The sequence below is a fragment of the Microtus oregoni genome, unplaced genomic scaffold (genome assembly GCF_018167655.1).
Source record: "Microtus oregoni isolate MIOR12 unplaced genomic scaffold, Mior012 000032F_ref0000030, whole genome shotgun sequence".
Classification (NCBI taxonomy): Eukaryota; Metazoa; Chordata; class Mammalia; order Rodentia; family Cricetidae; genus Microtus; species Microtus oregoni.
This window is the reverse complement of record NW_024543091.1, coordinates 27,606,480-27,628,333: the sequence shown is the minus strand read 5'-3', so window position 1 is coordinate 27,628,333 and position 21,854 is coordinate 27,606,480. Positions and strand designations below refer to the sequence as shown.

At 40.5% G+C, this 21,854-nt stretch overlaps 1 protein-coding gene across 10 annotated transcripts in view; it reads left to right on the top strand.

Moving 5' to 3' along the window:
* Parp6 (poly(ADP-ribose) polymerase family member 6) overlaps positions 1–18,578 on the top strand; it is a 32,022-nt gene extending 13,444 nt beyond the window's left edge. For 7 of the 10 annotated variants that reach the window (XM_041679588.1, XM_041679585.1, XM_041679587.1 and 4 more), the window contains 12 exons: positions 246–338; positions 1,671–1,796; positions 3,545–3,610; positions 4,682–4,749; positions 6,955–7,003; positions 7,252–7,364; positions 8,083–8,155; positions 8,793–8,862; positions 17,136–17,215; positions 17,587–17,650; positions 17,817–17,901; positions 18,232–18,578. In XM_041679588.1, the coding sequence (XP_041535522.1) occupies positions 246–338; positions 1,671–1,796; positions 3,545–3,610; positions 4,682–4,749; positions 6,955–7,003; positions 7,252–7,364; positions 8,083–8,155; positions 8,793–8,862; positions 17,136–17,215; positions 17,587–17,650; positions 17,817–17,901; positions 18,232–18,334 (990 nt within the window). In that variant the 3' untranslated portion in view covers positions 18,335–18,578. Of the gene's footprint in view, positions 1–245; positions 339–1,670; positions 1,797–3,544; positions 3,611–4,681; positions 4,750–6,954; positions 7,004–7,251; positions 7,365–8,082; positions 8,156–8,792; positions 8,863–17,135; positions 17,216–17,586; positions 17,651–17,816; positions 17,902–18,231 lie in introns of those variants that run through there. The other 3 variants (XM_041679586.1, XM_041679584.1, XR_005976723.1) reach the window with 2 other exon arrangements.
* The last annotated feature ends 3,276 nt before the right edge of the window (positions 18,579–21,854 follow it).

Genomic DNA, 21,854 nt, shown 5'->3' with positions numbered 1-21,854 from the left:
ATTTAAAGGCAAGGAACAGTGTTCTAAAAACTCAGAAAAGAGAACATCTAAATACCTTAATGACCAGAGAGAATTTTATAGGTAGACAAGATCACTCAAACTTACTGTTACGGCATTTAAATTTTGATTGATAGTCCTCCTCAACACACACACACACACATCTTCTCAACACACAGTTCATCTCTCCCTATATCTTCTCCATACACAACCCACATCTCTCCTGTCTGTTTAATATCTCCCTTTAGCCAGCTGTCTGTACTCGTGAACTATGCGTCTTCTCCTTCTACACGCTGGGAGTCATGTCTGGAGCTGCAGAGGAGGTGGCTACTGGAGCAGAGGTAAGAGGGAGGAAAAGGACACTGGGGAATTGGGATCAAGAAAAGTAGAAGAGACAAGTTATGGTGTCAGTGTCTTTAACCTCAGGATTTAGAAGGCAGAGGCAGGAGGATCTTTAGAGTTTGAGGCCAGTTTGGTTCATAGAGTGAATTCCAGTCTAGTCAGAACTACAAAGTAAGACCCTAGCTCAAAACAAAAGCAAAGGATGCCAGCGATTTCATTCCTTAGAATTTAACTTCCATGGGGAAGCGGGAGGGAAGTGGGAGGAGGGGAGGAAGTGGAAATTTTGATTGGTATTATTTATAAAGTAATTAAAAAAGAGAATTTAACTTCCAAATATGCTTTCATACTTATTGGTGCTCACTAAAGTATAAAGCTTATAATCAAACTAAATGGATAATGGTCTGTCTAGGAGGTCCATCAAAATTATGGCATATCCTTACATTGAAAATTCTGAACAGGGCTGAAGAGATGGCTCAGCGGTTAAGAGCACTGACTGCTCTTCCAGAGGTCCTGAGTTCAATTCCCAGCAACCACATGGTGGCTCACAGCCATCTATAATGAGATCTGGTGCCCTCTTCTGGCCTGCAGGCTTACATGGAAGGAATGCTGTATACATAATAAATAAATAAATCTTAAGAAAGAAAACACTGAACAGCTATTATTTGTACACATAAAGCTGTAATGCACAGTTGTCTAAATCAAATACCAATCAGGCTTGTGGTGGCATGTTTCTTTAGCTTCCTAGCTGCTTGGAGGACTGAAGCAGGAGGATTGCTTGAGTTAAAGATTTGCAAATGCTTAGCATAGATGAGGTTCTCAGTTCATTCTTCGCACCTTTGCCCAAGAAAGAAAGAACAGATACTATTTGTATATCAGAATATCTTGGAAGTATATTTACCATATTTTGTAGTTACTTGGGAGCAGATAAATTTGTTTGGTGGATTGGAGATGGTATCTCTTTAATCATTTTGCTAGTATTTGGACTTTAGGTAAAGATTTATTTTAATGTGTAAAAGTGTTTTTCCTGCATGTATATATGTGTACCATGTAGGTGTCTGATATCCAAAGAGGTCAGAAAGGGTTTTAGATACTCTAGAATCAGAATTACAGACTGTTGTGAGCTGTCATGTGGGTGCTAGCAACTGAACCTTGGTCTTCTATAAGAGCATCAAGTATTCTTATTCACTGAGCCATCTCTCTAGCCCTAGTATTTGAATTTTTATAATTTCTAATTAGAAAGCCATGAAAACATTTGCCTTAAAGGGGGGGTGGGAACATTCTGGAGACTCCCAGAACTGTCATTTAGTTCTTCCCCTTTCTTTTTTCCTAAGGTGGTAGATCTGCTGGTGGCCATGTGTAGAGCAGCTTTGGAGTCTCCTAGAAAGAGCATCATCTTCGAGCCTTATCCGTCTGTGGTAGACCCAACTGATCCCAAGACTCTGGCCTTTAATCCTAAGGTATAGTTGTTGGGAGGAAAGGAATAAGGGACAGAAATGGTGGGAGGTTGGGTTCTAATTCCTATATACACAACAGATCCAATGAAGGACAGAAGAAATGGAACACTTGTTTCTTGGGTACTCTTGAACAGTGGTGTTAATCCGACAAAATAGCTCGGCTTGTCAAAAGAAAGGAAGAAAAATTAGTACCTGTTATATCATGATGAAAAGAATATAGGCTTGTGGCTGATGTGGTGGCATGTACCTATAATCTCAACACTTGGAAGACTGGGGCAGGAGAATTGCTTAGGGTTTAAGGCCAACCTGGATTACATAGTAAACTTCACCCTAGTTTACTCTAAGAATGAGATTATGACTGAGAGGAAAATAAAACAACAGTGAAAGGACGTAGGGTCTTTGGCTTTCTTGTTGAATAGTGCTTCATCTTTCTCAGTTTCAGCTGTCTGCCTATAAAAGGGGGTAGGAGTTATTTTGTGAACTGTTATAAAAGTAAGAGATAATGTAAATGAAATACCCTATGGGGAGTTCTCTGGAGAAATAGTTAATAGGCTGTGGATGACTATAAATATATTCCATTCATTCACATGTGAACTGTAGGGGATTTTATTATGAGGAATGGTCCCACCTACTTAGGGAGGCTGAGAAGTCCCCACATCTACAGTCAGTAGACTAGAAACCCTAGAGAGCCTGTGATGAATTATGTTCCAGTTCCAGTTCAGAGACCTGAGAACCAGGCAGGCTCAAGACCCACAAGGGCCAGTTTTGTAATTCATTCAAATCTAAAGCCAGGAAAAGGCTGATACCTCAACTTGTGAAGAATACCTTTTTATTCAAGGGCCAGGATTGGGAAGATTAGCTTTCTTATTTTATTTGGGTCTTTGTTTCACTATATGAGATCCTTATTAAGAAGGGCAATCAGCTTTGCCTACTCTAGTCATTCAGCTGTTAATCTGAACCCCAAAACACCTTCACAGAAAAACCCAGTAATCATGTTTGACCAAATAAGTAGGTACTCTTTAACCTATTTGAATTGACTTTTTTAAATCCTTTTTTTTCCTTTCTTTTCTTTTTTCCCTTTTTTTTTTCCCCCAGCAACAGAGGAGTGGGATTTCAAGACAGGATTTCTCTGTGTAGTCCTGGTTGTCCTGTAGTTTCTGTAATTTGCTCTATAGATCAGGCTGGTCTTGAACTCAGAGATCTGCCTGCCTCTGCTTCCCAAGCGCTGGGATTAAAGGCGTGGACCACCAGCTTTCAAACTAACTTCTAAAATTAACCATCACTGTATGTCACAGTGCCTCGTTGTTTTCTGTCAGTACTATATATTGGATATAATACTAGATTTATACATTTATTTAATTCTGAGAACATCTCTGACGATTGCCACAGAAATAGTATTTTTAGTTACAAATGAAATGAAGTATAGCTCAATGTAGAGCGCTTACCAGCATATGTGAGGGTATAGGTTCAATCCTTAGCATCACCAAAATCCTGACATACAGAAATCAGACAGACAGAACACCCCCTGTTATTTGCAAACAGGGCTTGTAATAGTTGAAGGTGTTCCACGACTTACCCAGATAATTACATAACTAGTAAAAGGACTAGCATAAAACTCTAAAGTTTCCAGATAAAGCTTGTTTTTTTCCATGGCACACTTGAATGTAGACTTTAACTGCCCTCTTTTTCTTTTTTATTATCATATCTTTGTATCTGCTTTTAATTATTTTCTTCCCATTGATTATCAACAGAAGAAGAATTATGAGCGACTTCAGAAAGCTCTGGATAGTGTGATGTCCATTCGGGAGATGACCCAGGTATTTTGCCTTCTCTTTGCCTAGCTCAGCCCTCTTTCCTGCTTGTAATTCACAGGAGTAGGGTAAAGATTTAGAGAAGCTACTCAAATTCCTATGTTTTCCTTATGTTCCCTTTGTAACCATCCCAGTTCTTGTTCCTGTTTTGTTAGCTTTCTTACTCTATTTCTCTTTACTCCTGGTGTCTCTCTCTCTCAATCTTTATCTTTGCTGCAGATTCTTTCACAAGTTGTTCATGTGTCAACTTTTTTCATAGTTCTTGGAGAATTAGAGAAGCTAGGGAAAGACTTCTGCCCAAGGTTAGGAGGGTGAAGAGGAGACGTAGAGATAAGGAGCTAGATCCAGGGATTGCATCTTCTGTCCTTCTAGGGGTAGGGCACCCACACAGAGCAGTGATCATCCTTTGACACAAGGCTGTCCCTCACCAGATTTCCCCACCCCTTGTCTGCAGTCTCTGCATGAATAGACATTCATTTGTACTCATATTTACAGGTGGGCCTCTTCTCAGTAAATCCTATATATCACAGTGCAGTTAACACAGAAGGTATACCTAGAAAGGATGATTTACTATTAGAAAGACTAATTTATGTGAAGATTTGCCACAGGATTCTTTAGCCTTTTCTTTGGGGGACATTGATTTTATTTGTTTTTTGATTTATAAGCAACATTTTTAGAGCTGTAGGAGTTGCATAAAATGAGGGAGACCTAGCCGGGCGGTGGTGGTGCACGCCTTTAATCCCAGCACTCGGGAGGCAGAGGCAGGCGGATCTCTGTGAGTTCGAGGCCAGCCTGGTCTAGAAGAGCTAGTTCCAGGACAGGAACCAAAAGCTACGGAGAAACCCTGTCTCGAAAATCAAAAAAAAAAAAAAAATGAGGGAGACCCACCTGCATGTTGTTTTGTAAGCATTTTCATATTTATGTCTTGCCAACCTGACTGGGCCTCCTTAAGGGTGGGAACCCCTTGTCTTCATTCTTCCAATAGCCTATCTTGCCTTGGGTCCCAGTAGTCTATAGAGAGTGGGAGGGGTCCTTCCTCTCCTGGGAGATAATCTTATTGTGGCCATTGTCTTACAGGGCTCATATTTGGAAATCAAGAAACAGATGGACAAGCTGGATCCCTTGGCCCATCCTCTTCTGCAGTGGTATGGATAGAATGGCTCAGGCTTTGTATGGGGTGGGGAAGAAAAGAGTCATCTATATGTTCTCCTAGAGGCATTTCAGCATTCTTTGCAAGGCTCTATATTATGACTACTTTTTCTTGGTGTTTTGCTGATAAGCCTTGACTTGACAGTAACTACAAAGAGCTCACAAATTCTGACGTGATTTCTCAAGCTTGAAGTATTCCAAATTTCCCCAAATGTTTGTTTTCTTACTTATTTTAATATAAGATGTTTAAAAAGCATGTGTATTTAGCTGGGTGGTGGTGGTGCACACACCTTTAATCTCAGTGCTGGTCGCAGAGACAGGTAGATCACTGTGAGTTCAAGGCCAGCCTAGTCTACAGAGTGAGTTCCAGGACAGGCTCAAAGTTACAGATAAACCCTGTCTTGAAGAACCAGAAGAAAAAAAAAATGTGTGTATTTGTCATGCACAACATGCATTATGTAATGGTTCATTAGAGTTTTTAAGTGCTAGGATATTGTCCATTATGACTCAGCAATTCTCAAAAATTTAATGTTATTAACTATAGTTGCCATTAGTACGTTTTCAGTTTTTCAGCATAGTTTTCTGTGTGTCCAAAGAAATTCATCTCTGTCTTCTATCTTCTTCCCTGATGAAGAGTAGCTAGAACCAGATGCACTGTTGTTTCCTACTGCTAGCAAAGAATTGGGCTGTTCCATTCCTCTCCTTCCCTCCCGCTGATCTTTCTTGTTTTCCTGACAACTTCTCTTTCTAGTTTGCCTCCTTCTAAGTCAACCCCTGAAAGTAGGTAGCCAGTGCAGTAGATTATTTCCTCATAGCATGAGTAATTACCAGACATAGACTTCTAAAGTAGCACTGTAAACTATGGTGAGAGCCTGGGATTGTCTAGTTGGTGAAATACTTACCATATAAGCGTGAGGACCTGAGTTTGTTTGATACCTGGCACTCACAAGAAGAGACAGGCATGATGGCATACATTTGTAATTGCAGCACTGGGAAGCAAAGATAGGCAGGTCCCTGGGGCTCACTGGCCAGCCAGGGTAGTCTAATCAGCGAACCTCAGGTCCCGGTCAGACTTGTTTCAAAAAACAAGGTGGACATCTCTTAAGGAACAATACCTGAGGTTGACTGTGGCCTCTGTGGGTGCACACGTATGCATACCACCTGCCCAATGCACACTGCATATACATACACAAAAATTTAAACAACCACAAAATAAGTACACTGTACCCACTGTAGGAGATAGTGCTCTTGCTGAATCCTTAGTTTTTATGCCTTTGTTCTCTTCAGGCTATATACAGCCTAGTCTGTCCTTGACTCCTCAGAAAGTTCATTCTAATTTCTTTTGTTTCTCCCCCCAATCTATATAGTATCTTTCTATTTTCTCATCCCTGAGATCCTTTAGGATTCCTTTGAGCTTAAGCAGGTTGGCTCCTGAGCCTCAGTTTTGGGATTTTTAAACCCCAGACACCAGTTTAACCATTTTCAATTCAGACCTCTCTCTAATTGGTAACTTCTGATTCTCTTTTTGTTTGTGGTTCTTTTTTTTAGTTTTTCAAAACAGGGTTTCTTTGTTTAGCTCTGACTGTCCTGGAACTTGACTTTGTAGACCAGGCTGGCCTTGAGCAATTCACTTGCCTCTGCCTCTTGAGTGCTGGGATCAAAGGCATGTACCACCTACACCTGGCTTCTAATATTTTTTTTGTTCCATGTTTTTCTCTCCCTAGTTATAGCAGCCTCCCCCCCCCCCCCCCGACTCTTTTTTATCTGTTATTAGTTCCTTAAAAACTAACTGGTCCAGTTGGTGGCTTCCCTTTAAAATCTATATAATTATATATGTAATTTTTATATAAGCAATATCACTTAAAAGAACTATCAATGGCCAGGCAGTGATCACACATGCCTTTAATCCCAGCACTTGGGAGGCAGAGACAGGTGGTTCTCAGTGAGTTTGAGGCCAGCCTAGTCTACAAAGAGAGTTCCAGGACAGCCAGAATTGTTAACACAGAGAAACCTTGTTTTGAAAAACCAAAAAAAAAAAAAAAAAAAAAAAGGAAGAAAGAAGAAGAAATATCAACTATGACTTGGAAATTATTACACAGTTCAGACATTGGAATCTTACTTGCAGTACCTAGATTAAAGTTCTTCTTCAGGATAACCTCACCACATAGTTATTCTGTCCCTTCTTTTTCTGTTTCTTCCAGGATAATTTCTAGCAACAGGTCACACATTGTCAAACTACCTCTCAGCAGGGTAAGTAATTATTCTCCCTCTGTAATCTTAAAACTTTTAAGTGAGAGGCAAGGAGGGGCTCTATGCCCACGCATTGTATTGGTCCCTGACTAGCTTGGTTGGTACTGTCTGTCCATCAGCATAGTGACCCTAAACATATTTCCCTTGTTTGTAGTTAGTGTAAATCTGATTTGTTTCCTGTTTCCAACCTTTCCCTCCCTGATCTCTGTTTCTGCTGGTTTTTTTTATCCCACCCCCACCCTGGGCAGCAGCTGAAGTTCATGCACACCTCACACCAATTCCTCCTGCTGAGCAGCCCTCCTGCCAAGGAGGCTCGGTTCCGGACCGCCAAGAAGCTTTATGGAAGCACCTTTGCCTTCCAGTAAGGATGGTGGAGGTGGGGCATCAGGAGATGGGCTAGGCTAGCAGGGCCTTGGGATCTATGAGTTTTGTTTTTTCATGATGGTCAACTAGTCAGCGGTTATTTACTAAATGCTACTGTGGTAGGTGCTGTAAAGGAGAAAATGCTGCATGTGACATGGTCTTTATTTTTAAACTGCTTACGGAGTGGTTGAATGGACAGAATATTTTCATGTAAATACAAAGGAGCAGATTAGAAGGATAGAGTTAAAGTTTGGGGAAGAAATCCACAGTTTATGTCTAACTGTGGAGGGAAGAAAGAAAAAAGTGTTAAGGGTAATTTAGAGGAAGTCTTAGTGCTTCTTTATTAAAAAACTGCAGTGTGACCTCTGGACTAGAAGCCATATTGAGATCATTGATAAGTTTATTGAATTTGAGATGAAATTACTGAATTTGAAGTGTCAGGAAAATAGGCAAATGAAAATATGAAAATACTGAGCCAGCATTTGAGGGTTTAAGATGTGGGGTTAGTTGAACAACAGGAAGATGTAAAGTTTAACCACACACTCACATATGCACATACACACTTCTTGCTGCCTATGACTTTATCTGTGAACATGTCACTCCTTAGGTGTGTTTGCCCATCTGCATGTATTGTGGGTAGGGGGTGATAATGGTCTTGGAAATATTCCTAAGAATCTCATACTATGAGGGGACGCATGTTCTATCCTGCCTTACAGTGGGTCCCACATTGAGAACTGGCATTCAATCCTGCGCAATGGGCTGGTCAATGCATCCTACACCAAACTGCAGGTGAGGCTGTGTCCTTTTCTTCTTTCTTTCCACTCACTCAGCTATGGAAATCTGTTTTAAAATGCTTGAATATCTGTTTGTGCCTCTACATCACCATGTCTAGCCTATCTTGAGAAAGATAGAGCCTATCTACAGAGAAAGTTAGCACTGTAAATATAGAATGAATGTGGCTGTTGTATATTTTGGTTGTTTAGGTAATGGGAATTAACCTATTATGACAAAGACTTTCCATTTGTGGCTATTCAAGGAGTTGTTACAAAGGCTTATTTCATTGCCCTGAGAAACTACTAGGAGTGGTTTTTGTTCCTCTTCCTGCTACCTTTTCCATAGTTTCTTTGTTTGAGAATCTGAAAATATATTAAGGATTGAGGTCATAAGTATGAATGCTGAGGCAATGACTCAGTGGCTCTGCTACTCACCGTTCTCCATGGTATTCTTTAGTATTTTGCAAGCAAGCAGTTTAACTGAATCCACTTTTCAGCCAATCAGCTTTTCAAGAGTAGATGCCTCGAGTTTTTTGAATGAGTAAGAAGGTAGATAAATGGAGGGACAAAGGACTGCATAAGTGTTGTGGATGCCTAATATACAGCCATGGGGGTCCCAGGCTCATATATTCATCCTGGTGTTTCCCTGCAAGCTGCATGGAGCAGCCTATGGCAAAGGCATCTACCTGAGCCCCATCTCCAGTATTTCCTTTGGATACTCAGGTAAGCAATACTCTTTGGCCACCTTGACTCTATATTGCATCCGTCTGTGAACACATGAACTTTGCTATCTTCTCTTTCATCATGGATATTTAGTCTTTGTTAGCACCTTCCCCAACCATGGATACACATTCTGTCTCTTTCTATTTTCTCTCACTAGAAATTTAGATTATTTATGAGGCAAGGGTAGTTATTGTAAAAAATGGTAGTTTTATACAGTGGAGGAACTAGACCCTGGGGATGGGTTAATGAATAAATAGAAAACAAAAAAAAAAGCTTTTTGTAGACCAGATTTTTTTTCTCTCTTTCTTTTTAAAACTGATTTGTGTAGTTCATGCTGTGCTTGAATTCAGTGTGTATCCAAAGATGACTTTGAGTTCCTGATCCTCTTAAGTACTGGAATTACAGCCATATGCCACCATGCCCATGTAAACCACATATTTGATATGAGTAATTACAAATTATGTGCATACATGTGTGAATATTCTTGAATATAATTTGCTTATATTTTTGGAGATATTATTCTTCTCTTCCTTTTAAAATGTAAATGGTCTGTAATCACACTATTATCATATTTATTTACATTGAGTGGAAGAGAAAGTACTTCATTCTAGATTCTAAGGAGATGATTCTAGCTTATTTAACTCAGAAAAACAATTGAAGTCGGAACTCTTTTGGTCTTCCTGGTTCATGTTCCACTTTGGTCTGCCTTTGTTCTTGTTCAGTGGAGTCTCTGTCTAAGCTACAGCAAGCCATGCAGTTGCATGTCCACAATAGGAAGGCAGTTTATCCTGTTTTTTTTTCTTTTATAGATTATTGTTTAGTAGTTTTAGTAATTATGCCCATTATAGAAATTAAAAAATAAACAACCAACTTATATCTAGAATCACAGAACCAAGACAGGCAGTAGTGGTTTCTGTTAGAGGCCAGTTTATTCTATAGAGCATATTACATTCCAGGCCAGCCAAGGATACACAGAGAGAAACCCTGTCTCGAAAAGCAAAACAAAAACAAACAAACAAAAAAAAGAGCTAGTTCCAGGACAGGCTCCAAAGCCACAGAGAAACCCTGTCTCAAAAAAAAAAAAAAAAAAACAAAAAACAAAAAGAAAAAAAAAAAAGAATCCCAGAACTGCAAAACTAATAATGTAGTTATGGTGATAGGTTTATAAGTAATCCCAGATATTCAGGAGGCCAAGACAAGAAAATCATGAGTTTGAGGTCATCCTGGGCTACTTATTGAGATCTTGTCTCAAAATAAATTCATGAAATGCCTAGGGACATAGGTTCACAGTGTTGTGTTTCTTAGCATACATGAAGCCTTAAGGTCAATCTTTAATACTATAAAATAAGCAAAGAAATATAGAACTGGTTTTAATGATAGAATAAAGGAATCAAAGAAGAGCTGGTAATAGGTAGAAAGGAAAACGAGTGAACTAATACACTATAGGGCAGAAAAAAACAGATGATTCAACTGAGTATGGTGACTCATGCCTTTAATCCCAGTCCTCAGGAGGCAAACAGGAGGGGCCCCATGAGTTCAAGGGCAATCTAAGTTACATAGTAACTTCCAGACCACTCTTGATTACAGAATGAAACCTTGTATCAAAAACTAAACAAATTAACAAAATGAGGGACCAAAATGTAGTTTAGTAGTGCAGTCCTTGCCTACCATGTGCAGTGAGGCAACAAAACAAAAACAACTGGTAGATAGATCTTGATTAGAAGAAGAATGGGCACAAATATGAACAAAAATGCAAGCATCACTATAGATGTACCAAATTTTCTGAAGCTTAGGAGAAAAGTCTGTAAATGTTCTATTAATAATTTGAAACCTTGGGGGCTGGAGAGATGGCTCAGTGGTTAAGAGCATTGCCTGCTCTTCCAAAGGTCCTGAGTTCAATTCCCAGCAACCACATGGTGGCTCACAACCATCTGTAAAGAGGTCTGGTGCCCTCTTCTGGCCTTCAGGCATATACACAGAATATTGTATACATAATAAATAAATAAATATTTAAAAAATAATAATTTGAAACCTTTTGACAAAACATCTAGAAAAATAGAAAAAACTTAATAAGACTGACTAAAAGAAATTAAAAATATAAATGATGACCAAACCCAAATAGTATGTGGGTATTTTGTATGTTTGATTTTTGGCTGGGAATGGAACCCAGGACTTTGAGCATGATAGATAACACTTTATTTTCCTCTAAATCACTCCCCTCTCCTCATATCTTTCTTATGAGTCTTAAATTGTCAAAGAGTGGATTGTTTTAATCTTAGACAAAAGTCTAGAGAATGGAAAAAGGGAAGCAACTAATAAAAGTTTGTCAGGTCTGGTTGAAACTAAAGCACTCCATCAGAGTACATCTTAAAGGGAATGTAAAGACAGGCTGCCAACTTGGAGAAGATGCTTGTAAGATGTATAAAAACATAAGATTAGTCTTTACATGTATTCAAAAGGTGCTGGAAAGATGGCTTAGTGGTCAAGAGCACTAACTGTTTTTCCCAGGTTCAGTTCCTAGGACCCACACAGCAGCTCACAACCATCTATAATTCTAGTTTCAGGAGATTGACATCTTCTTCTGGCCTCCAAGGATATGCACATGGTACACAATTATATACATAATACTTTATGTATATATTTATTAATAGATAATTTAAAGTGGCAGCTTATTAAGACCTTATCTCAGATTTTAAAAGAAGGACCAGGGGGCTGGAGAGATAGCTCAGAGGTTAAGAGCATTGCCTGCTCTTCCAAAGGTCCTTGAGTTCAATTCCCAGCAACCACATGGTGGCTCACAACCATCTGTAATGAGGTCTGGTGCCCTCTTCTGGCCTGCAGGCACACACACAGACAGAATATTTTATACATAATTAGTAAATAAATAAATAAATAAATAGGACCAGGCTGGGGTGGTGGTGGCAAATGTCTTTAATCCCAGTACTGGCCAGCCTGGTATACAAAGTGAGTTCTATGGTAGAGCATGCACCAAAACCTTGAGTCCAATCTCAAGTGATATTTAAAAAATGTATAGGGCCGGGCGGTGGTGGCACACGCCTTTAATCCCAGCACTGGAGGCAGAGGCAGGCGGATCTCTGGGAGTTCAAGGCCAGCCTGGTCTACAAGAGCTAGTTCCAGGACAGGCACCAAAGGTACAGAGAAACCCTGTCTCGAAAAAACCAAAAAAAAAAAAAAAAAAACAAAACCAAAAAAAAAAAACTAAAAAATGTATAGGTCAATACAAAGTCTTTAAAAGCAAGCAAATAATATAAATGGTGATTCCATTGAAGAAATGCTCCCTCACCTCTGTGTGAAAGCTGTGTAATCTCTAGAGGAAAGTAAAATAAACCAAGTGACATGTTATTTAGTATTCATATGGTAATACCACAGGATCTCCTTTACTGTCTGTAGGGATAAGAATTGATACAGCCATTTTAGGAGACAGTTTTTCTTTTTTGGTTATTGTTTTGTTTTTTTTCAAAACAGGGTTTCTCTATGTAGCTTTGGAGCCTGTCCTGAAACTTGTTCTGCAGATAAGGCTGGCCCTGAACTCACAGAGATTCACCTACTTCTGCCTCTCATTGCTGGGATTAAAGGCAAGCACCACTGACACCCATCTGAGAGATGGGTTTCTTAAACGTTCATTATTTATTGTTCTTTTTGTGCATATGTATGTGCACACAGGTATGTATATGTGCACATAATATCATTTGTGCTTTTGGAGGTCAGGGTCAGAGGGACCACTTGCTGGAATCAGCCCTTTCCTCCTAATATGAGTAGAGGTCCGATTCAGGCCATGAAGCTTGGTTACAAGTAAGTGTCTTTATCCACAGAGCCATCTTTTCAGCCCAAGAAAATAATTTTATTCTATTTTATTTTATAAAGCAACATAATCAAAAAAATTAAAAGCCACTCAGTGGTGGCGCATGCCTTTAATCCCAGCACTCAGGAGGCAGAGACAGGTGGATCAAAAAAAAAAGCAATATAATTTATCTCTTTGACCTTGCATTTTCATTTCTGCATATGCAAACTCATGTACATGTACAGGAATGCTTATAGCACGACTGTTTGCAGCAGCAAATCTTGGAAATAGCTCAGATCCTCATCACTGGGATAGGAGACAAATAAATTTTGATATAATCGTACTGGGTAATTATTGAGCAATGAAAATAAAGGCAGCAATAGCATGTAACAACATAGACAATCTTAGTAATATTGATTAAAAGTAGGCAAGTCAGGCTAAGGAAGTGGTTCAGTAGAGAAAAGTGCTAGCCATACAGGTCTGATGACCCAAGTTCAGTACCTAGAACCCCAATGCTCTTGTGGAGACATGGGTGACAGAAACAGGAGAATCGCATGAAAACTTCAGGACCAGCCAGAGCAGAAACAACAAGAGAGAGACCTTGCCTCACTAGGTGGGACTGTTAAGAATTGACTTCTGAAAATTATACTCTGTGACAGTAGTTTTTGGAAGCTCTTCTGGGATCAAGGGCATATTGTCATTGCCCTACTAGTTTTACTTTTTTTTTTTTTTTTGCCAATAAGTATTTATTAAGGAAGAAGGAGAGAGAAAGAGGGAGAGAGAGAAAGAGAGAGAGGAAGACAAAAGGAGAAAGGAGAGGAGACAAAGCCGTGTCCTGGTTTTACTTTTTTGAATTTGAATCTTGTTATTAACATGAGAATTTTAATCTGCATCATACGGGGAGGGTCTAACTCCCTGGGCACTGGGAACAGAATGAGGACGTCAAAGCCAGTGCACTTCTGATGCTACAGTGGATCTCTGACATGTGGGAAGGGCAAAATGTTTTTTATATTGCTCAATAAAACCAGATAAAATATGAAAGAGTTCTAACCCTGGGCTGGGCATGTAATTCATGGCAGAACACTTGCCCAGCATGTGTTGGGCCCTAGCTTCAGTTCCCAGTGCTGCAGAATAAATGTTAAGTAAGTTTCAGGGCAACAATTCCTCTTAGATAAGTCAGAATGTCTTGAAGTAACATGTTTAATCTATATAGGATAAGTGCCCAATGCATCCTAAGTGTGTAAATGCATCCTTAGGTTCAACATGAGAGTGGACTTGAATTAGTCTTTTTGGCTTCTTATTAGGATTTTCAGTTTTTAATCTTTGTTCCAGCGTGAGCATTCCTATGGTTAAGTTCTTATTTTCCAAGTAATCAGATTCTCCTGGCTTTTAGTTCCCATGTTCTTTCCCTTTTCCTCATCTCTTACCAAGTTATTTTCTTTTTATTTTCTTTAAGTTAGTAGGTACTTGAATACCTTCAGTTACCAGATGGAGCCAGGAATCTTTATAGATTCCTTGTCTTTCCTTAGCACTTTACCAACTACTTTAAAACATCAAATCACACTGTCCTTTTTTAACTGTAAGATTATAGATCCAGACTATCACGGGATTTTAATAGGAATTTGGATTTACTGATCATCTAGTCCAATTCCTTATTACTTTATGGATAAGCTGATATGTAGAAAAGCCAAACACTTTTCTTTAGATCATATGACTGAAATCCAAGTCTCCTGACTTGTAGGCAGTTGTTCTCATTATTCTATTGCCTGACAAGGGGAGGCTTTGTTTGAATCGCTGGGTCTCTGGGTCCCAGAAGTTAAATAAGAATCTTTCCAACACTGGGTGGGATGTATGCAAATGTCCCACTTACTGTTGTCACTCTGGCATTTGACCAGCTCTCTTGCCTGTTTCCTTCTCAGTCTATTTTGGTTTTTTATTTCTTTTTCACCAGGGTACCTTTGGGTTGGTGGCATGGGGTGTGTTTAGAGAGCATGCATTTGACCAATCACTCTGCTAGTAACTGGGCCGTCAGTGTCACAGAAATTAGGGATAGTGAATAGAGATGGAAATTTTCTTTGTTTAGTCCTGTTTTGAAACTCATTCTGTCTGGGCAGCGGTGATACATGCCTTTAATCCCAGCACTCTGGAGGTGAAGGCAGAGGCAGGCCTCCAAAGAGAGTTTCAGGACAGCCAGGGCTACATAGAGAAACCCTGTCTTGAAAAAACTTTAAAAAAAAAATTAAAGAAAAAAGAAATTAATTCTGGACACAAAAGTGTTCAGAGATTATTCTAGGCATTAAATAGTGTAGTCTGAGGACAGGAATGCAATAATCAGTGGGTCAGCATGAACAGGACAGTGCCATAGGTTTGAAACAGGGCAAGAGTTTAGTTACTTAAAGTGCTACCTCTAAGGCTCACCAAAGAAAATTACTCTTTCTTCCCCCTGACTGCTTTTTCTGGAGTAGAACCTTAATGGGAATTTCTCTTAGAATCTTGCCAATGAAATATCTGAACTGAGATCATGATGTTTAGATGCAGAGTTGAGACTTGTTAAGGATGATGGAGAAGGTTGTCCTACAGGAGGAAGGGATTGGCAGTTCAAGCTGAGTTTTGTTCAGGCCATGAACTTGCATTTGAGAATATAGTATATGTCTGTGTTGAGTTGACAGCTGAATTGCTCAGTAAAGAATTTCAGTTCAGTGGTTATCACCTCCCACTTGTACATCGTGAACATTATAAAATCAAGATAAGCTGCAACTGGTAAAAGTTCTTGATGCCCAAGCCTCACGACCTGAGTTTGATCCCTGCTATCTTTTAAAAGTAGTCCTCTGAATTGGGTGTGGTAGCACACATTGTCTTTAATTCCAACACTTACAGAAGCAGGTGCTCTTTATGAGTTCAAGGCTAGCATGGTCTACATAATGAATTCTAGGTCAACTAAGACTGGAAAATCAAAACCTAAGCCAAAAAAAAAAATTCCAAACAAATTAAAACAAAGCAATAAGCCGGGTAGTGGTGGCGCACGCCTTTAATCCCAGCACTCAGGAGGCAGAGGCAGGCGGATCGCTGTGAGTTCGAGACCAGCCTGGTCTACAAGAGCTAGTGCCAGGACAGGCTCCAAAGCTACAGAGAAACCCTGTCTTGAAAAACTAAAAAAAAAAAAAAACAAAGCAATAAAACCCCAAAAGTTGTCCTCTGACTTCCATATGCACCTGCACTCACATCACATACACATAATAATAAATAAAATTTCAGTTTAAATTTTTGATATAGAGACAACGGCAAAACCAAGAATTAAAGCAGAGTGAAGTTGAAATAAAGTAGAATGGTGAGGTTGGAACCCTGATTATGGCTTGTAATTATAAACCAACATTTTCATATTTGCCCCATCTCCTTGATTATACACCCCTAAGTGATAAGGCTGTGATTATGATAAACCTGTAGACAGACTGAAATCCTGTCCTTAGGCCAAAAAGAGTTGGCAGTAAGGGGTATATAGGTACTGTTTGATATGTAAGTAAAAATCCTATTTCAGTCTTTACAAACAAGACCTCTCCTATAACTGCTAAAAATAGAAAAGGAGCCGGGTCGTGGTGGTGCACGCCTTTAATCCCAGCACTTGGGAGGAGAGGCAGGTGGATCTTTGTGAGTTTGAGGCCATCCTGGTCTACAAAGCAATTTCCAGGACAGCCAGGACTGTTAAACAGAGAACATGTCTCAATAAAACTTAAAAAGGGGGTGTAGAGGGATGGTAGAGAATTTATTCTCTGAGATAATGTGGAAATGAGAGGGAGTTGGCATTTTTTTCTAAAGGTAAGATTCTTCAAGGTGAATATCTGTGGAGAATCGATTTGGAAGGGCTCTGCTTTCTCCTTCTATCCTGGGTGGTCAATCTTTTGTGTAACTTTAAAGCTTTCTCCTAACTTGTGTCTCTGGCTTATCATTTGTCTCTGAGGTATTGGTGTCCTACACTGCCGAGCTCTTCTTTCCCAACTTGAGTGTTTCATTAGAACCTCATTGGTTCCCTGGAGTTCTTGGAGGATCAAGTTCAGTTGCCTTAACAGCCTGGTTTATATATTTTACATCATTTTTTGCCATTCATTATACTGTATGCAAATTAAGTTCTGTGGGTCTATCTGTCTTTATGCTTTCCATATTCTATTATACTAACTCTTCCTAATTCAGAGGTCCTTAGTCTTACTGGACCAGAACATCTTCAGATCTCCTGGCTAAGCTAGTTCCCCTCCCTGGTTCACACGGTGCTTACAGGCTCACCATCACAGTCGTCACCGTACTCCATTGTATTTACTTACTCCTTGCCTTCAGTCTCCACCAGGTTAAGCGAGGGTAATCACTTGTTTATTCACTACTGTATCACCAAGTATCTCTAGTTGGTATCTGACATATAGTAAGTACTTTCACAAATATTTAAGAAATGGACGAATTAACTGAGTTTGTTGTTCTGTGACAGGAATGGGCAAAGGACAGCACAGAATGCCATCCAAGGATGAGCTGGTCCAGAGATATAACAGGATGAACACCATCCCCCAGGTATTTTTTCTGGTTTTGCCTGAGTTAGGACCTTTTCCTGCATCCTGCTAAAATAATGAATGGGAGAACAGTGGAGCAGGGGCCATTGTAGGTCATTTAAAAGTACGTTATAAAATGATCTTTCTTCAGTCATATGTTATATGAAAACAAAGTCATATGAAAGCAAGGGCAGGTTAAATGAAAAGATGAACATGGAAACTGTGGCCCCACCAGGGTAATTCTATATAAGCAAACATTTGGAGGGCGGCTGGGTGCTCAGGAGACCCAGTTCACACCCCAGTTAGTCCCCATCACCAGTAGCTAATCGGCTCTTGAGAGCAAGCTCTAGCATTTTACCTTGCTCTGCTCTCCTCTGCTTCTTTGTTTTTCAGACCCGATCCATTCAGTCAAGGTTCCTGCAGAGTCGGAATCTAAACTGTATCGCACTTTGTGAAGGTATGTAGTTCACCCATTTCATGTCTTTTTGAGACCCCAACCTTTATTTCTGCTGCTCCCTTGGCACATGATTCAGCCAAAAGTTATGTTGAAGCAACATGTTCTCCTTCCCTACCCGGACCGCCTTAAGCTTTATATCTGTGACTTCTGGCCTCTCTTCTCCCAGTGATTACATCTAAGGACCTTCAGAAGCATGGAAACATTTGGGTGTGCCCTGTGTCCGACCATGTCTGCACAAGGTTCTTCTTTGTGTGAGTCTAAAAGGAGCCTTTGGTATTACTTCAAGAGTGAGGGTGGTAGATGGTGTGTGGCTGCTGAGGATGTTCATTTTTTGTTGTCTGAGTCCTGTCCCTTGCTGTCTAATTTAGCTGGCACTGGGACTTTGCCCTTAGGTTAAAGACAGATCACTGGGGTCTGTGTAGAGAAAAACCTGCTGAGCTGATTGATCCCTTTATCCTGAAGAGCAGTGACAAAATCTTTCACTTTGGGATGAAATGGTCACGTCTTGAAACACTTCTGCTGGTGGATATGGGTTGGTATCATGCTTCCCCTTGTGCTCACACTTCCTCTGTCTTTGGCAGATATGAGGATGGGCAGGTGGGCGATGCCAACATTAATACTCAGGACCCCAAGATACAGAAGGAAATCATGCGTGTGATCGGAACTCAGGTTTACACAAACTGAGGGGGCCCCAGCCCTCGTATCATCCTGTTCCCCCAGGATCCATCTACCCTTGTAAAAGGGCTCAGGAGCAGCAGGTGAGGCTGCCCTGAGAAATTTCAAGGGGCAAGAAAAGGATAGAAGAGGCGGCCTTCATGGTGGAGATTGATCCAGGAACCACTCCACATTTGGATGGCTCTGACTGACTCCCACCCCTGATTTGCCCAGTTGACTTCACCCTGTTTGTAAATAAAACAATAAAATGGAAGGTGCTGTGGACTGGATATGATCACTGTGGTCTGCTAGCCTTGGCCCAGCGCCTAGCCAAGGCCCTAGATAGGGGTTGTTTTGTGAGAGTGGAATATCCGAAGGTTGGGACGATTTGGTTTTCCTGAGGTGAAAGATGCATCCATTGGTTTCAGTGTTGTATTCTACAGATCTGTCTGTATTTTTAATAAAAATATCAAATAAAGAGAAGTTTATCAGTTATGCATATGAAATAAACAGGAGAATACCACTGATGACAGTTATTAAAACTGTCAGAGTCAGAGCAGCTTTGATTTTGTTTTTCCAAATCTTCAGGACCAGCTACTTCCAACTCCAGATCCTTCCAACTCCAGAACCTGAGCTCTTATCATCCCTCATCCTGGAGGTTTTACTGTTTAACCCTGGCTGACCTGGAACTTGCTGTGTAGACCAAGCTGGTCCCCAACTCACAGAAATCTGTCTCTACCTCCAGAGTGCTGGGATTAAAGGTGTGCCCTAACACACTGGGCACCTAGAGCTGTTCAATCAGCTGATTTACTACCTGGACCTAGGTATGTGACTACTCATATAAAACATTTTTGGCAATTTCAGAGAAGAAATTTTTCCCACATGTAAACATTTCAACACCTGCCTGCAAATGCTAGCAAATGATGGTATGAGAAGGAATGAAAAACCAGCTTATTTTGATCCCAAAGCTGCAATAGCTGAGCTATCCTTGTGGTATCATTCTGTTTTGTTTTTTGAAAATAGCACAACAGGCTGAATGGTTGTGGCATATGTCTGTAATCCCCTCACTCAAGAAGACAGAGGCAGGGCTGGAGAGATGGCTCAGTGGTTAAGAGCATTGACTGTTCTTCCAGAGGACCCGAGTTCAATTCCCAGCAACCACATGGGCTCACAACCATCTATAATGAGATCTGGCACCCTCTTCTGGCCTGCAGGCATACATGGAGGCAGAATGTTGTATACATAATAAAGAAAATTTAAAAAAAAAAAAAAGAAGAAGAAGACAGAGGCAGGTAGATCTCTGTGAGTTCAATGCCATTCTGGTCTATAGCTTGAGTTCCAGGACAGTCAGGGCTGTTACACAGAGAAATCCTGTCTCAAAAATAAATAAATAAATAATAAAAAAAAATAAAGAAGAAATAAAGCCACAACATAATGGCCTTTTTATATTAATAAAATTATGTATATCAGTTTATAGTTCTCTCCTAAAAAGTTGATCTCAGAAGTTCATAAACCCTTATGACTCAAAACATGAGATTAAAAAAGGCTAACCAAAATCAAGAATGCTTTCTGAAAATGGCCTGTGGCTCAGCCCTAGCGCCTCTGCATAACACTTCATTCTTCAGTACTGTAAGGAAGAAGGAAAAGCTTTATCAGAAGAATGTCCTCATAGCAGAAAAAGGTGGTTGGTAGGGGTCCTGTGTTTCTGTAGAGCTATGCTCTCACAGCTTGGAGAATTGAGGGCCCGGCTACTTTGAAGGTGAGAGGGCTGGGGTTTATGAAGACGTGTGAGCTACAAGAAAACATTGTTCACAGAGGGCAGGGCTCTTAACTGCACACACAGGGCCTGTCCACATTCCACTTATCTGAGTGGAGGCATTCTTCATTTAGATCTAGACATGCTTAAATAGAGACAGGGCCAGGAAAAGGAACTGTTTTCCTCAATTAGTGCCAGATGGAGAGTATGTAGCCGTGATTTTGGACTCAAAATTCACCTTCCCTCCTTTCCTGGTAGTTTTCCATCCAGGCTGGGTGTGGTCATAACTCAGTTTGTGGTAAGGATGTGGCCATCAGCTGGGGAGGAGCTAGCTTCTGCTTTTAGTTCCAGCTGGGAAGGAGAAGCCGGTGCTGAGTCATTACTGGTTCTTACCAGCTCACAGCAGTATTTGGGGTAGACATCTAGGGATAGCTTGGCTTCTTATAGGTGGTGGGAGGCAGTTCTATGGATCACAAAATTTCACGGGAGCCCTCCAGCCCCAGGAATGAGAAGGTAGAGTTCAGTTCATTAGAAGAGGCATTGACCTCTAGAGCATATGTAGGACTTTCCACAGATTGATTTAAGACCACCCACCCTCTTGGCACCATAGGGCCAGAGATGCTAACCTTTAAAAATGGTTTTACACAGGAAAGAGCCTACAGTCTCTTCAGTTCTACTTGTCCTTGGGATGAGTGAGTGAGGTAGCAGGCAGCCAGTCAATAAGGACTTCTTGGGAGGAGGGCACTTGATCTGTTGTTACCTGGTCTCACCTTTTATTTTTCCAGAATATTTATTAAGGTTGCTTAATAAAAAAATTTTCACTTATCATTTTGGAAGTTCCTTACTGGAAAGGTAATTATTCTGATGACAAACAGCAGTCACAATGATCATTTCCTCATTGGATAAAGTCCATTTCTTCTTGACATGTAGGTTTCCTTCCGTATTTCTGAGATAATGATTTTATTATTTTTACAGTGTCTGGTAGCTCTTGACCTAGCAGCCAACCTGGGGATATACTTACTTCAGAATGATACAAAATTATAGAAGATAGAGGGAATAGTAGTGGCCACAGAGCTGCTGAGGCACTGAGTTTAGAACTGTCTTTTCTGTAAGGGAACCATACTGAGAGACCATGTGACTTTGCTGGTGGGTGTCATCTTGTCCATCATGACCCCCTGGTCTTCCACAGCTTGACTGACACCCTGTCCCCAGTCTCATCATACAGCTGTTGTGTCAGCATCTTTCCCTTTCTGTCCTCCTTGGAGCTGAAGTGGCAGAATCTATGTCCAGATGGACTTGAGGTAGGTTCTGTTTACTCTCCAGTTTGCATACCAGGGAACTTGAGCTACAAATGTAGGGAGAAAGGGGAGCACAAGACCTCTAGGGAGTAATTGGGTGGGTTGATTACACCCACCACTCTAAAAGGCCTTTTAAAAATGAGTCTTGGAAGTTCTGGGATAGAAAAAAGTTGGAGGTCACGTCGGGTGACAAGGCCTCTGTGGCTGAGATAGTGCTTTACAGCGTGAGCAAGGACTCCATGCTTATCTCTTCCTGCTTCTCATTGCTGAGGCAGCATTTGCAAGATGCTGGGAAAGCCCACACCAGACACAGCCACATTCAGAAAACTTGCATTTTCATTATTTACTGAAATTACATTCACTTACGGAATACTGAACATCTTTTAGAGGCGCTCCATACGTATATTGACTTCCCAGGTGAAACTCAAATGTTTTCTCCTACTTGAAGCCTTCCCTTTCTCAGAGACAGCTCTTTTTCTCTTTATCCCTAACTCCA